This window comes from Aristolochia californica, unplaced genomic scaffold (assembly GCF_029961685.1).
Source record: "Aristolochia californica isolate CCGP_79_NKW_82.1479 unplaced genomic scaffold, dmAriCali1.0.hap1 SCAF_5, whole genome shotgun sequence".
Classification (NCBI taxonomy): Eukaryota; Viridiplantae; Streptophyta; class Magnoliopsida; order Piperales; family Aristolochiaceae; genus Aristolochia; species Aristolochia californica.
In genome coordinates this window covers 43389081-43401604 of record NW_027182214.1, presented here as the reverse complement: position 1 = coordinate 43401604, position 12524 = coordinate 43389081, and the positions used below count along the sequence as shown (strand labels likewise).

General features: G+C 46.1%; 2 protein-coding genes across 3 annotated transcripts; both read right to left on the bottom strand.

Annotated features, from left to right (window-relative positions):
- Window positions 1–6228: 6228 nt before the first annotated feature.
- On the bottom strand, window positions 6229–8866 carry LOC137966422 (transcription factor MYB97-like). Its single transcript, XM_068813023.1, has 3 exons — window positions 8261–8866; window positions 7193–8030; window positions 6229–6705 (listed from the first exon to the last, which is right to left on the bottom strand). The coding sequence occupies exons 1-3, from the start codon at window positions 8570–8572 to the stop codon at window positions 6443–6445; spliced, it is 1413 nt and encodes a 470-aa protein (XP_068669124.1). The 5' UTR covers window positions 8573–8866; the 3' UTR covers window positions 6229–6442.
- Window positions 8867–10219: 1353 nt separating this feature from the next.
- LOC137966421 (uncharacterized) lies at window positions 10220–12491 on the bottom strand. Of its 2 annotated transcripts, none has more exons than XM_068813021.1 (2): window positions 10803–12491; window positions 10220–10692 (listed from the first exon to the last, which is right to left on the bottom strand). In XM_068813021.1, exons 1-2 carry the CDS (start codon window positions 12189–12191, stop codon window positions 10387–10389), a joined length of 1695 nt encoding a protein of 564 aa, XP_068669122.1. In that variant the 5' UTR covers window positions 12192–12491; the 3' UTR covers window positions 10220–10386. The 2 variants fall into 2 exon arrangements, with proteins under 2 accessions (XP_068669122.1, XP_068669123.1); XM_068813022.1 differs by having other exon boundaries at window positions 10564–10688.
- Between the last annotated feature and the right edge of the window lie 33 nt (window positions 12492–12524).

Here is a 12524-nt window from a genome sequence, read left to right as displayed (position 1 = left end):
TATCGAAGTAGGTGATGGACTGCCTGGAGATGAGGAAGGCGGGGTTGGGCCACAAATTGAGTGAGCTTGTGAACGGCAAAGGTAATGTCGGGACGAGATAAAGTGAGGTAAAGTAGTTTCCCAACAAGCCGCCGATAATGGGTTATATCAGGAAGCAGGTCGCCGTCAGTGGCAGTTAAATTAAGCTTGGGATCCATGGGAACACGAGTAGGTTTACAAGCTAGGTAACCCGAGTCTTCAAGTAATTGTAAGGTGTAATGACATTGAGAAAGCACAATACCAGTCTTGGAGTGAGCAATTTCAAGACCAAGGAAGTGCTTAAGACAACCAAGGTCCTTGAGCTTGAACTGAGTATGCAGAAAATGTTTAAGCTCATTAATAACACTAGAGGAAGGACCAGTGAGGATGATATCATCCACATAAACCAATAGTGCAACAAAGGAGGAACCATGACCTTTGGTGAAGAGAGAGTAATCAGATTTCGATTGGAGAAAGCCATAAGTGATTAAAACATGAGAAAATTTGGAATACCATTGCCACGAAGCTTGTTTGAGGCCATAAAGGGACTTGTGAAGCTTGCAAACGAGTTTGGTGGAAGAGGGAGAGGACTCCCCCTGCCGAAGGTACCCAAGAGGAAGATCCATATAGATTTCTTCAAAAAGATCACCATGTAGAAAGGCGTTGTTGACATCAAGCTGAGCGAGATGCCAACCGTGAGAAGCAGCAAGGGCAAGAAGAACTTTCACAGTGACTAATTTGGCTACTGGAGAGAAAGTGTCAACAAAGTCCAAACCCTCTTGTTGGGTATAGCCTTTAGCTACCAAACGAGCCTTATATCGCTCAATAGAGCCATCAGAATTAAGTTTGATTTTATAGACCCATTTGCAGCCAATGGTATGTTTATCAGGAGGTAGAGGAGTGACGGTCCAAGTATTGTTGGCTTCCAGGGCGGCCAACTCATCACGCATAGCCAACCTCCAGTCAAGACATTTCACGGCTTGGTGATAGTACTGAGGTTCATCTTGAGAAGATAGGGTGAGTACAAAATTTCTGTGCGAATCAGAAGGGCATGGTAAGAAATGGAATTAGAGAGTGGATAAGACGTACAGGAGGAAGCAGAGGATGAAGAGCCTGTAATTAAATTACAGTGATAATCCCGCAGGTAATGAGGTGGATGAGTCGCCCTAGTAGAAGTTCGAAGAAGAGCAACAGTGGAAGAGGAAGGAATAAGTGTAGGAAGATTAGGAGGGGAGGGATCATCAATTGGAACACCAGGAATAACTGGAGAATCATGATGGGGGGAAGAATCAAGGTCAGGAAAAGGCGGAGCGTGGAGGGAGGAATGAGGCAGAACAAAATCAGGGAAGGGGTCAGTAAGTTGAGTTGAACTGGTAATAGTATGAAAAGGGAAAACCTCTTCATGGAACACGGCATCTCTGGAAAGAAAAACTTGGTGAGTCTCAACATCATAGAATTTATACCCTTTGACACCAGCTGGATAACCAAGAAAAACACAAACCCGAGCACGTGGGTGGAACTTGGGGCGATGAGCAGCTAAGGTGGAAACAAAAGTTAAACAGCCAAAAACACGAAAGAGGGAATAATCAGGAGAGCGGTTGTAGAGCAAATGAAAGGGTGTGTTTTGTTGCAAGAGGGGAGAAGGAGTTCTATTAATTAAGAAAGCCGCAGTAAGAATACACTCGATCCAAAAAGAGACAGAAATGCGTGATTGAAAAAATAAAGACCGAGCCACATTCAAAAGGTGTTGATGTTTTTTTTCAGCAACCGAGTTTTGTTGAGGCCGTTCAACACATGAAAACTGGTGCAAAACGCCGTGAGCGTGAAAAAAATCAACAAAGGATAATTCAGGGGCATTATCAGAGCGAAATTTTTTGATTTTGGCATTAAATTGCGTAGAAACCATGGTAAAAAAACGCGGTATCACAGAAATAGCATCAGATTTAGTCTTCAGTAGATAAATCCAAGTAAATCGAGTACAATCATCAACAAGAGTTAAGAAAAAACGATGGCCAGTATAAGAGACAGTTTGATATGGTCCCCAAATATCACAGTGCACAAGATCAAAAGGAAATTTGGATAAATGATTATGAGATTCAAAAGATAGTCTACGTTGTTTAGCAAGAGGACAAATATAACAAGGATCTGCTTTGTGTAATCTAGTTACATCACAGTGCAACATTGCTAACAAAAACATGAGAAGCAGAGGGCAAATGTTGAGCACGGAGGACATAAAGATCTTGAACTTTGTCACCCTTGCCAATCGTCCGCTGGGTGGAGAGATCCTGGATAACAAAACAATCAGGAAAGAAACTTACTGTAAGACTAGAAGCAGTAACTAAAGCACTAACAAAGATTAAGTTGAATTGGAATTGAGGAACAAATAGTACGTCTTTAAGTAGAAGGTGAGAATGTAATTTAATATCACCAGCAAAGCAGACTAAAAGATGAGAATTATCTGGCAAGGTAACGGTAGTATGAGGAATAGCATGCAAGGAGATAAAAATATGAGCTTGAGAGCAAATATGTCGAGTAGCTCCGGAGTCGACAATCCAGAATGGAGTGGAAGAACATAAACCACGTAAGGAGACAGAAAAACAAGTACCTGCCAAGCAACTGGATGTAGAAGAGTCGGGAGCAGTGGTGACTGTGGCTGAGCTACGCAGTTGGGTAGAAAGCATGGATATGAGCTGCTGACATTGAGTGGGGTCCAGATTCTGAATAAAACCCCCGACAGAAGAAGAACCAGGGCGAGCATCCGCAAGGGAAACTTGATGAACAGCAGCAGGAGAATTTGGCTTGGTGTTGAATGTAGATCCAGACGGATAACCATGGAGCTTGAAGCAACGAGAGATGGTATGGCCAGTAATCTTGCAGTGGGAACAGTAATACTTGTCCTTGCTTGGATGCCGAGGAGCACTGGAATTCTGAGTCCGGGAAGTGTGGTAAGGCGGAGGGCGTGGAGCATTGTAACCTCTGTCAGGGTGGGGGTGGTTCCCAGATTTACTAACTTCTATCTTGTCAGATTTAACTACAAACGCCATTGTGTCAGTGGGAGCATTCGAACCCGAGGCATGAGTAGTTCGTCGTTGTTGTTCCTCTTAGACAACCAGAGAAAAAACACGGTTAAGAGGCGGCATCGGATCCATGAGGAGCAACTGACCACGAACATGAGAGAAAGAGTCGTCAAGGCCCATTAGGAAGGACATGATATACTCCATATGGTGGTGATCATTCAGATTCGTAACGCCACCGCATGAGCATTTCCCACAAGAACAATGAGGACGGTAGTTGCGCAGTTCTTCCCAAATGGTTTTCAATTTGGTAAAGTAAGTACTAACTGAATCCTTGTCTTGACGCAAGTTCATCAATTCCCGTTTAAGCTGAAAAATACGAGGGCCGTTCCGCTGTTGAAAACGATCCCGAAGATCGAGCCAAATTTCCCTGGCAGATGCAGCAAAGATAACACTCGCAGAAAGTTCCTTAGAGACGGAATTTAAGATCCAAGAGATAACCATATTGTTGTTCCGGGTCCAGGAGTTTAGCAGAATAGGATCAGCACTGGGAGGTTCAAGAATAGAGCCATCGACAAAACCAACTTTGTTCTTTACGGATAGGGCGATCAACATGGCACGGCTCCAACTAGTGTAATTTTCGCCGGTAAGAAGTTGAGAGACAAGGACTTGCCCGGGGCTATCTGAGTGGTGGATATAGTACGGATTTGATGATTCATCAAAAACTGAACGAGCCGAACTGGTACGTAAACCAGAATCTGAAGATGAATAAGTCTCCATGGAGCACTGACCACCAATGCAGCTCCAAATTTTTTTATTTTTTTTTGTCAGATCTTCAAAATACCCAAACTGCCCTCGAGATGATACCAACCTCGAAAAATGTGCTCCGCTCTTGGCCAACCAGAGAAGGCCAGAAGAAAATCAAGTCTCGGCGACCCTCTCGGCGCCGGAAAAGATGTCTCCTCAACGAATCCAGGAAGACACCCAAAAAAAACGGAAACGAACGCAGTCAGAGAAACAACCTCTCGGCGACGAAATCCAGAGAAAAATAAAATGGAAACGGGAACTAACCTCTTTGCCGGGAATAACCACCGGAAACAAGACGCCGGAAATACCAGATGAGCCTCCCAATAGCTTGAATCACAGATTCAAGTCCGAACAGAGGGCGGAAACCTCTTTGTCGGAAATAATGGCGAAACCGCCGGAAAATAGTAGCCGAAAAAAGAAAGGAGGGGCCGTTGTCGGAAGGGGAATCAGAAATGGTGGATCGTCCGCTCTGATACCATGTTAGAATCTCAAATGGCAAAGAGCCGTTGAGCTCTGTCGTCGGGAGAGACAGTCGGGAAGATGAAGACGAGACACAAAATTAATTTTCTCATTTCAATCGATTTACAAAATACAGATGGGTTTTTAAAGAGTAAGGGGCAAAATAGTAAAAATATAATTATTACATAAAATGAATTAATAAAATAAATAAAAACATTCTAATACTGTTCTAGATGGGAACTGAAACTATTTGCAGGTTTTGTAGCTTCCATAGAAACCCGTCGGCTGGTTTCCTAATTTTTCACCGTTTTTTCAAAGCAAAAACGCCCAGATAAAGATCAGGTTGCTTGCTCCTCAACTCGCTTCTTTTCTCAATTCACTCTCGCTCATGAGACGACTCCGCTTTGGCACAACTCGAGAACTGACTTGGCCCTGTAAAATCGAAGTTGAGTGGATTTTCCCAAGTCCAAAATTGAGTCGGAAAAACTTGACCCTAACTTGTCTACCCCGTCCAAATCTGGGTAGCCCCATTGAATCTATGTTTGAGATAAAATACGATTCAAATGCTTATTTTAAACACTGGGTTTGGGTCTAGGGTTTCACCCCACAAAACGGAGCAGAGAGTCTTCGTGAAATTGCCATTCGAAGTTCCACCCAGTAATGGCAGGGAGAAGGGGGACGAAGGGTCTGCCCACTCTCCTCCAATTTCTCTATAAAATAGAAGACAGGGAGAAGGGAACCCCGCCTACTCGATTCTCTTTTTTAACTTATTAAAAAATGTCCACCCGGGTTTGTCTGGATCCATTACCTTCTCAGGTCGACACTGATGTAATTACTCAGAAAGGATGATTTGGGTTTTCCGAAACCAGGTTTCAAGTGTTTCATATGAATGAACGAGTCTAAGAATGAAATGACAGGGACAAATAGTTATTCCCATCATTTCCTTGAGAGAGTAACATCTAACCAAATTATTCCCATTTGAAGCCATTTAGAAAAAGGGGTAGCTGGGAACAAAGCAAGTCCAATCTCCAATGCGGCCAAAAAGTTCAATTTTGTAAGATTGAAGAATGAAACGAAGGAGAAGATGGGTCCAGAAGGGACGGAATCAAGAATGAGGGAAAGAGAAAAAAGAATTGCCAGAAAGTGCTTTGAAAACCTCCACAAGATTGATGTGATGGCGGGGATTAAAGTAATCATTGGTAGAGGAATCAAAGGGCTTAAAACAAGGGAATAGCAATCAATGCACGTATATTGCATGGAAGGACAATTACCTCTTTCCTCATGCAATCTTAATCCCTTAAATATGATTTTTGACATGAAAAATCGTTTCTAAATAGAACCCTCTTAAATGTTAATTGGAATCTAATGGATAATTAAGTTAAGAACTATTTTTAAACATATTTTATTATGCAGATAAGGCTTTTTCTTAAGGGATTATCAAAGAAGGCTCATTAAAAAGCTCTGGTTAATTGATTGAAGAGAGTGGGAGAGACCTCCCTTGCCTGCAAACTCAGAAAAGGCAGAAGCCTCCGCCCCAAATTAAGCTGTCAATGGCGTGTAGCAGATAATCTTAGAAATGTCTATGCCTCTTTACTATTTCTGGGTTTCCTGAAACTCGCCTCTCATCGCTTCAATTAGGGAGAGAATGCCCATTTTCAGCTGATACCGATCCGTGGTCAGTCTTTTCCTTCACCACTTCCACCTCTAACTCTCAATCTATCATTCGCAATTTAGGGAAAACCCCACGAAGAAGATGCCCACATTCTTACTTAAGAAGATCCTGTTCTTGGGGGAGGGTCCCTTCTTCCTCTTCATTCATTTCCTCGGTTTCTGTAAATTTCTGCAGTAGAATTAAATGCGAGAGTTGCAGTGAGCGAATTGAAGCATTTCACGGAAAAATCTAAATAAAATCACTTCTAAAGGTGTTCAATTATGGGTACATTTATATAATCGTTTCAGAACAGATACTCCAGGCATGTCTAAGATATATAGAAGAGAAACAGAAAGGAAGAAAAGGATCAGCTCACTGTTTCAGCAAAAACCACAAATGAAATACAACAATTCTGGGAATCAAATTTTTGAACAGCCACTAACTATTACAGGGGAGACTTGTAGATGAATGTGGTGAAGGGAGTTCTGTTCTTTCAGCAAATTCCCGGCATGTTGTTCCATGTACACGACCCAAGGCTCCAATCTTGATCCGTGACGGAGAGAGATGACGCGAGATGCTGCATTTCAAGCCCGATTTCGTCGTCGGTCGCGGTTGATTGGCCGTTTGAAGCTTCCCCACTGTCGCTGTACCATTCGGGCACTGTTGGTATGGTTTGGGGAATTATGTCGAGCAGGGTAGACAGGTCTTCGTCGGCTGGGTTGATCTCTTCTTCTCCTTCTTTCTTCGCCCTTATGCCTGCAAATCAAGGACAAAAACTGGTTTTCAGGAGCTGGGTATTACGGTAGCAGTAAGCAAAACCAGATGTGGTTTTGATAGTCAACCCAGGAGGCGGAGCTGAAATTAATCTCTATAAGTGCGAAAAGAACCATTTGCAGAAGAAAAAGGAGAAACAATAAGACGAAATTGAGCTTTCTTCCTTGCAAAGTCGCCATCGCCATGCAAATCACGAAGCAAAAACGCGTGAACAGAACTCTTTCTGTTTTTTTTTTCTTTTCTTTTTCAAATGAAAAATAAACGTCGCCTGTCAATCTTTTTACATGAAGTACGGATTGAAAAGATAGCAGACCGTCTAGGTTTCTTAAGCAAAAACAAAAAAAAAAGGAAGAGAAGCAATCAAGCAAAGCGAACATCTGTGCGAGATCGTTTTGAGCAATTTAAATGGTATGAGGTGCATAATCGAAGCTCAAACATTTAATGGTGAAGTTCTGCATTGAGGACATACCGATTGATGACTGGTCTGCACTTGATACCTCCCATTGGCCTAACGAGGACTGTAGCGCCAAGGAGGAGGGCGGGAGCCACCCATCTAAGCTACACTTTCCGAGGGGTTCTGCAAACAAGCTATGTCTCCGAGAATCGTCTCCTCCGGAAGCTGTCTCCTGAGCCTCCTGGAGCAGGGCATCCAGGAGTCCACTATTGCTCCAGTCTAATGTGGTGGCAGTGGCTCCTATGGCTGCGGGTTTGAACGTCTGCGTTCCAAAGGGCTGTCCTGCTTCCTGAAGTTGGCATGAAGGGAGCTCCAGTTTGACGGAGTTGGAGGTGGCGGCGGGTGGCGGTGCCAGGGCCGGTTGCTTAAAATGCGGTTGCAGAATCTGCGGGTTGAGGTCGAAATTGCTCGAGTTGAATTGAATAGAAGGAAAACTATGCTGATGATGTTGCTGCGGTTGCTGGGAGTGTAAATTTTGATGAAATAGCGGTGTGGGAGACGCGGAAGAAGAAAAGGGGAGAGAGAAGCCGATCAGAGGAGCAGTTTCTCGGAATCTTTTAAACTGGTGGACCGGGGAAGCGGAGAGGAATGGCTGCGTCCGGTTGTGTAGGTGGCCGAGAAGCGGCCCCGTGGTCGTCGACGAGGCCGTCGCCGTCGTCGAGAAACTGATGGGATCCAGTAACTGCAACGGGGAAGAATAATTGGGCGAAGTGGGAGACGGTGTCGCCCGCTGGTTGTTCATCGCCGCCTGCCGCTGTATGTCCGCCGGGTATAGCGGCAGCCCAGCTCGTTGGCGCCTCTTAATCCGTGTGTTCCAGTAATTCTTGATCTCGTTATCCGTACGCCCAGGCAACTGAAAAAGCAAAACGCAAGTAGCAGAAGAAAGAAACATTAATAAACAACTGCATTGGAATAGTTAAATAAAGCGTCGATCCATTGGAGAACAAAACCGAATTTCGATACAGAGGAGTTTGGAAGAGGAAGACGACCGGAAACGGGAGACGATGAAAAGCGCAAAAATCAAAAGCACAGAGATACTTGGCGACAGGTACAAAAACGAAAAATGATTCATCAAATTCAAACCTGAGCAGCCATGCGCGCCCACTTGTTGCCGTGCTTGGCGTGCAGCTCGAGAATGAGCCTCTCCTCGTCGGGGGAGAAGGAGCCCTTCTTCAGATTAGGCCGCAGATGATTGGCCCACCGAAGGCGGCAGCTCTTCCCGCAACGAGACAACCCAGAATTCTTCTGAACAGAGTTCCAGTTTCCCTCGCCGTGGGATTTCACGTACTCCATAAGAAAAGCGTCCTCCGAGGCCGTCCACGGCCCTTTCTTGAGAGCAGCGCCGGAGCCACCACCTCCCGTGGAGGTATCGTCGCCGGCGCCGTTACAGATCATATCGATCGATCGATACTCCTGCCTCCTCACTCTCCCTGTCTCCTAGTACTTTTTTTATTCCCTCCGCTTTCCACCTGAAATAATTTCGTGTACTGAAGATTGATTTCTGGTTTCCTTCCTTCTCTACAGCGTTCCTTAGGCCGATCTTCCTCTTCCTCTCTCTCTCTCCCCTTCACGAAATGAAAAGAAAAGAGAGAGGACGTGTGGGGCGTTGTGTTTCCTCGTTGGTTCCCCTTTTGGATTCCTTTCTTTCTCTCTCTACACCCCACCAAATCAAACTCCTTTCAGCCTAATTCGGAGCTTCCACAGGCGAATAATACTTCATTATCTTCTGTCCTCTCTGGTCTTTTTGAGCAGCAAAGGTTGACAGAGGGGATGGCGATAGAGAGAGAAAGAAGAGAGAGAAAGAAGAGAGAAACTGTGTCATGTGGGCCCCACTGCAGACGTCGTTTGCCTAACAATTTTGAGGTTCAAGCTTCGATTTCGCCCCGAAGACTCCTCCAATGCATGCTACGTGGTCTTCCCCTCTTACGCGCTTTCTTCCCTTCCCTCCATTTCTCCCTCTTTCCGCGCTTCTTCTTTCCCGGGATTCCTCTTTCCCTACAAAAAAAATAATAAATTAAATTAAATTCCTCTTTCTCCCTGTATCATTTCTGCAATGCATGCCATTGATATACAAGGCAAGGTCGAATCCATTATAGCTTCTGAAAACAAACTAAAACGTTCAAACCTCGGTAAGCAGAAATTCGATCACAGGAAAACGAAAAACGCACAAACAGAGATTACTGGGAACGCGATGCATTGTGTTTTACCGCTCCTGAAGCTGGGATTCAGGGATTTCGTCTACTTGAGACGAAACAGAGAGTGGGGAAGAAGGCGGCGACACAGACGAGGACGGGGAGGCGCGGTGGCTTTATACCAGCACTAGACTGTGTCGTTTTTGGACAAGTGAGTCCAAGTTGGGGATTATCATTAATACTGGATATGAGAGTTTTGCAACCTGTACAGACGACGTTGGACTCTCCTTCAGAAGGGACTGTGCTTTAATGAAACAATAAATTCGGATTCCTTCATGCTCTCTAGTGAACAGGAAAAATCATGAAGAAGAAAAGGAAAACCCTCGACGTTCGTAATTCGTTTGATTCGGTAAACTCTCTACAGAGAGCGAAAACTGATGAATTTCAAACCAATTTGGTTCATTACAATGTTTATTGAACAAATAGTATTATGAATATAAGTTCAATTCCTCGAGTACATTAAGAACTGTTCAAAACGAATCCAAAGAACTTAGGATCGGATATTTTAACCAAAGCCCATGTCCACCTCACTCGTCCAACTCCTGGCCCACTCTGAAACATTTATTTCCACCTGTTGCCACCAGAGTCCCCATCAAAACGGATAACGTTGGGAAGGGAAGACGACACAGGTCCTCAGTGTCCCCGAAAGTCCATTAAATAGACAAAAGTTTTATTCCTGAGATTCATCCATGACAAGCTAAAGCAAAAAATTGCAAAATCTCCGACGAATCTCACGTTCCGTAACCCGCAATTCTAGTTCTCTTGGGTCAATTCAACTCAATTACGTCTGCTCCCTACCCCTCCCGGCACGCCCGTCAATAAATTATCATATCCTTTAACAAAGGGGAACTGGAAAGAGATAAAAAGAAACAGAGATTCATCGATGGGGAATACTGTACTTGTCTATCGTTGGGGTCGACTGATGTAAATATTATACTATACAATATGACAGACGCAGGTTTCTTTTTTTCTGTTGTCAGTATACGAGAATTTGATGTTTCTCTGTGCCCCCGTCGTCTACCTTCGCTTCTTCGAGGATTTGGATTCCTTCATCTTGGGAGTTTTGTCGTCGATGCTGCTCCAGCTGTAGTCTTTTGGAATGGTGAAGGGGTCTGACTCTGATTCTGACTCTTCCCACAACGAACCAGGTTTTGACCGGAAACTGGATGAGGACGAGGAGGATGAAGAAGAAGAAGGGGATGAGTGCTCCACGAAATGCCTGGGGCTCGACATGGGAGTGAAAAACTGCTCTGACGCATCCATGTTCACGAACTTGTTGAAAGTAACCACCACCCTCACAGTAGGGACCACTGGAATGGCTACCTGACGAGCAAAACACAAGTATAATTTCTGATAATGAGATTAAACAGTAAAATGTTTTTATTTGATGGGAATCGGTTGCGTCAAGGAATTGAATGGTAATGGTTGAGCACCTTCACCGGAAAAGTTCCCGGGGGGAACTTGGTTGTCAGCAGCTCTCTCAGTCGTCTTACTGCTTTAACTTTGTTGGCGAGTATGTCCAGCAAGGGCAACAACTCTTCTATCTTTAAAGGGAATTGCTCCGTCAGCCAGACCGACGGACGGAGACTCTTCACATACTCGTTTTCTTTACAAGCCACCTCCGGCGTCTTCTTCCCTAATCTCTTCCCGTCCAATCCGCGATGCGATAACGCGGGTGCCCTCGGAAGATCCACGCTCTTCCGCTCCAAAGATATCCAGCCCTTGCCCTCTTTCATCAAATCGCCCCTTTCGAAGCTGCTATTCCTTCTCCTCGGAGCTTCATATTCGATAAAACCGGGATTTTCCGCCACCAAAAACCCGTCCTCCGTGTTTTCTTTGAACACCAGCTCCATCGCTTTCGCCTCCTCGTCTTCGGTATCGAGATGCTGCGGAAGAGCTTTTCTCGATCTGAAGCTAAAAACCACATTGTGGAGTTCGTAGACTTTGGCTTTCCATTCCCCGACGCTTTCCGTCTTCTCCTGCCGGCGCCAGTTGGTCCGCCCCACGAGCTCAGCACGCGTGACATCCATACCGGGGCGGTATACACTGGTCTGCGCAGCGAACCCGGCTTCGTCGGCGGGGGAGAGTGGGGCGCCCGCGTTTTCGAAAGCGTCGAATATTTTCTTCTCCGTGCGGTTGAGGACGAGGAGGGATCCCGAGGTAAGACCCAGACGCTGATGCCCGTCGCCGAGGAAGAGGAAGCTCTGATCGGCGCGTTGGATTTTGAGGCCGTCGAAACCAGCAAGGGAAGTGTCGGCGCGAAGGCAAGCGTCACGTTTCCAGATCCTGTAGGTATCGGAAGGGGCCAACCTGCGGGCGAAGGGGAGAAGCGAGCTCTCGAAATGGAAGGAAATCTCCATGTAGAAATCAGGCATTCGGCGGAGAACGGCGACGAGACCAGGCAGGCGTCTACGCCACTTGGCCCATGCGGTGGCGTGGTGGTGACGGAGTAGAACCAGAGCGAGGTCAGACTTGCGGCCGCAGATGGCCTCCTGGAGCGCATTCCACCCAGAAGCGTTCTGCAGAGAAACGTCGGCCCCCGCGGAGGCGAGCATCCGAACGGCGTGCAAATCGTTGAGGCGAACGGCCAAATGCAGGGGAGTTTCGCGGGAGGGGACGTCGCGCCTGTCCACGACGGCAGAGATCTGATCGGCGAGCCGCTCCTGAGCAAGCGAGTCGGACTCGGTGCGGACGAGGGAAGGGTCAGCGAATCTCGGAAGGGCAGAAACAAGGCGAGAGAGGCGGGCGTGGTCGCCGACAGCAACCGCGTAGTGGACGGGGCTGTGCGTGTAGTCCTGCAGCCTGATCTCCGTCCTCGCCATTTCCCACCCGCAACGTGTTTGTGCCGGGTCGTTAGCCGAAACAATACCCAAATACCCAACTCAGGGGAAGTATCATGGAACCACAGAAGAAGCCTGTTGTCCAGTCGAGTCTGCTTTTGCTTTCTTTTTATCGGGCAGCTCTTCCCCCTCCCGTAAACTCGTCGAGTCGAGTCTTTCTTCTTTTCTTCACCTCGAGAAACGGGGATGACGACACGCAAACGGCGCGCCTTTTGCGATCGGGTTTCGCCTTTCGATCTCCAGATCTGGCTCGAGCCCCTTTCTTCAGAACTGCAGAGGCCAGCGGGGGATTTGCTTCTAAATTAAAGCAAACCC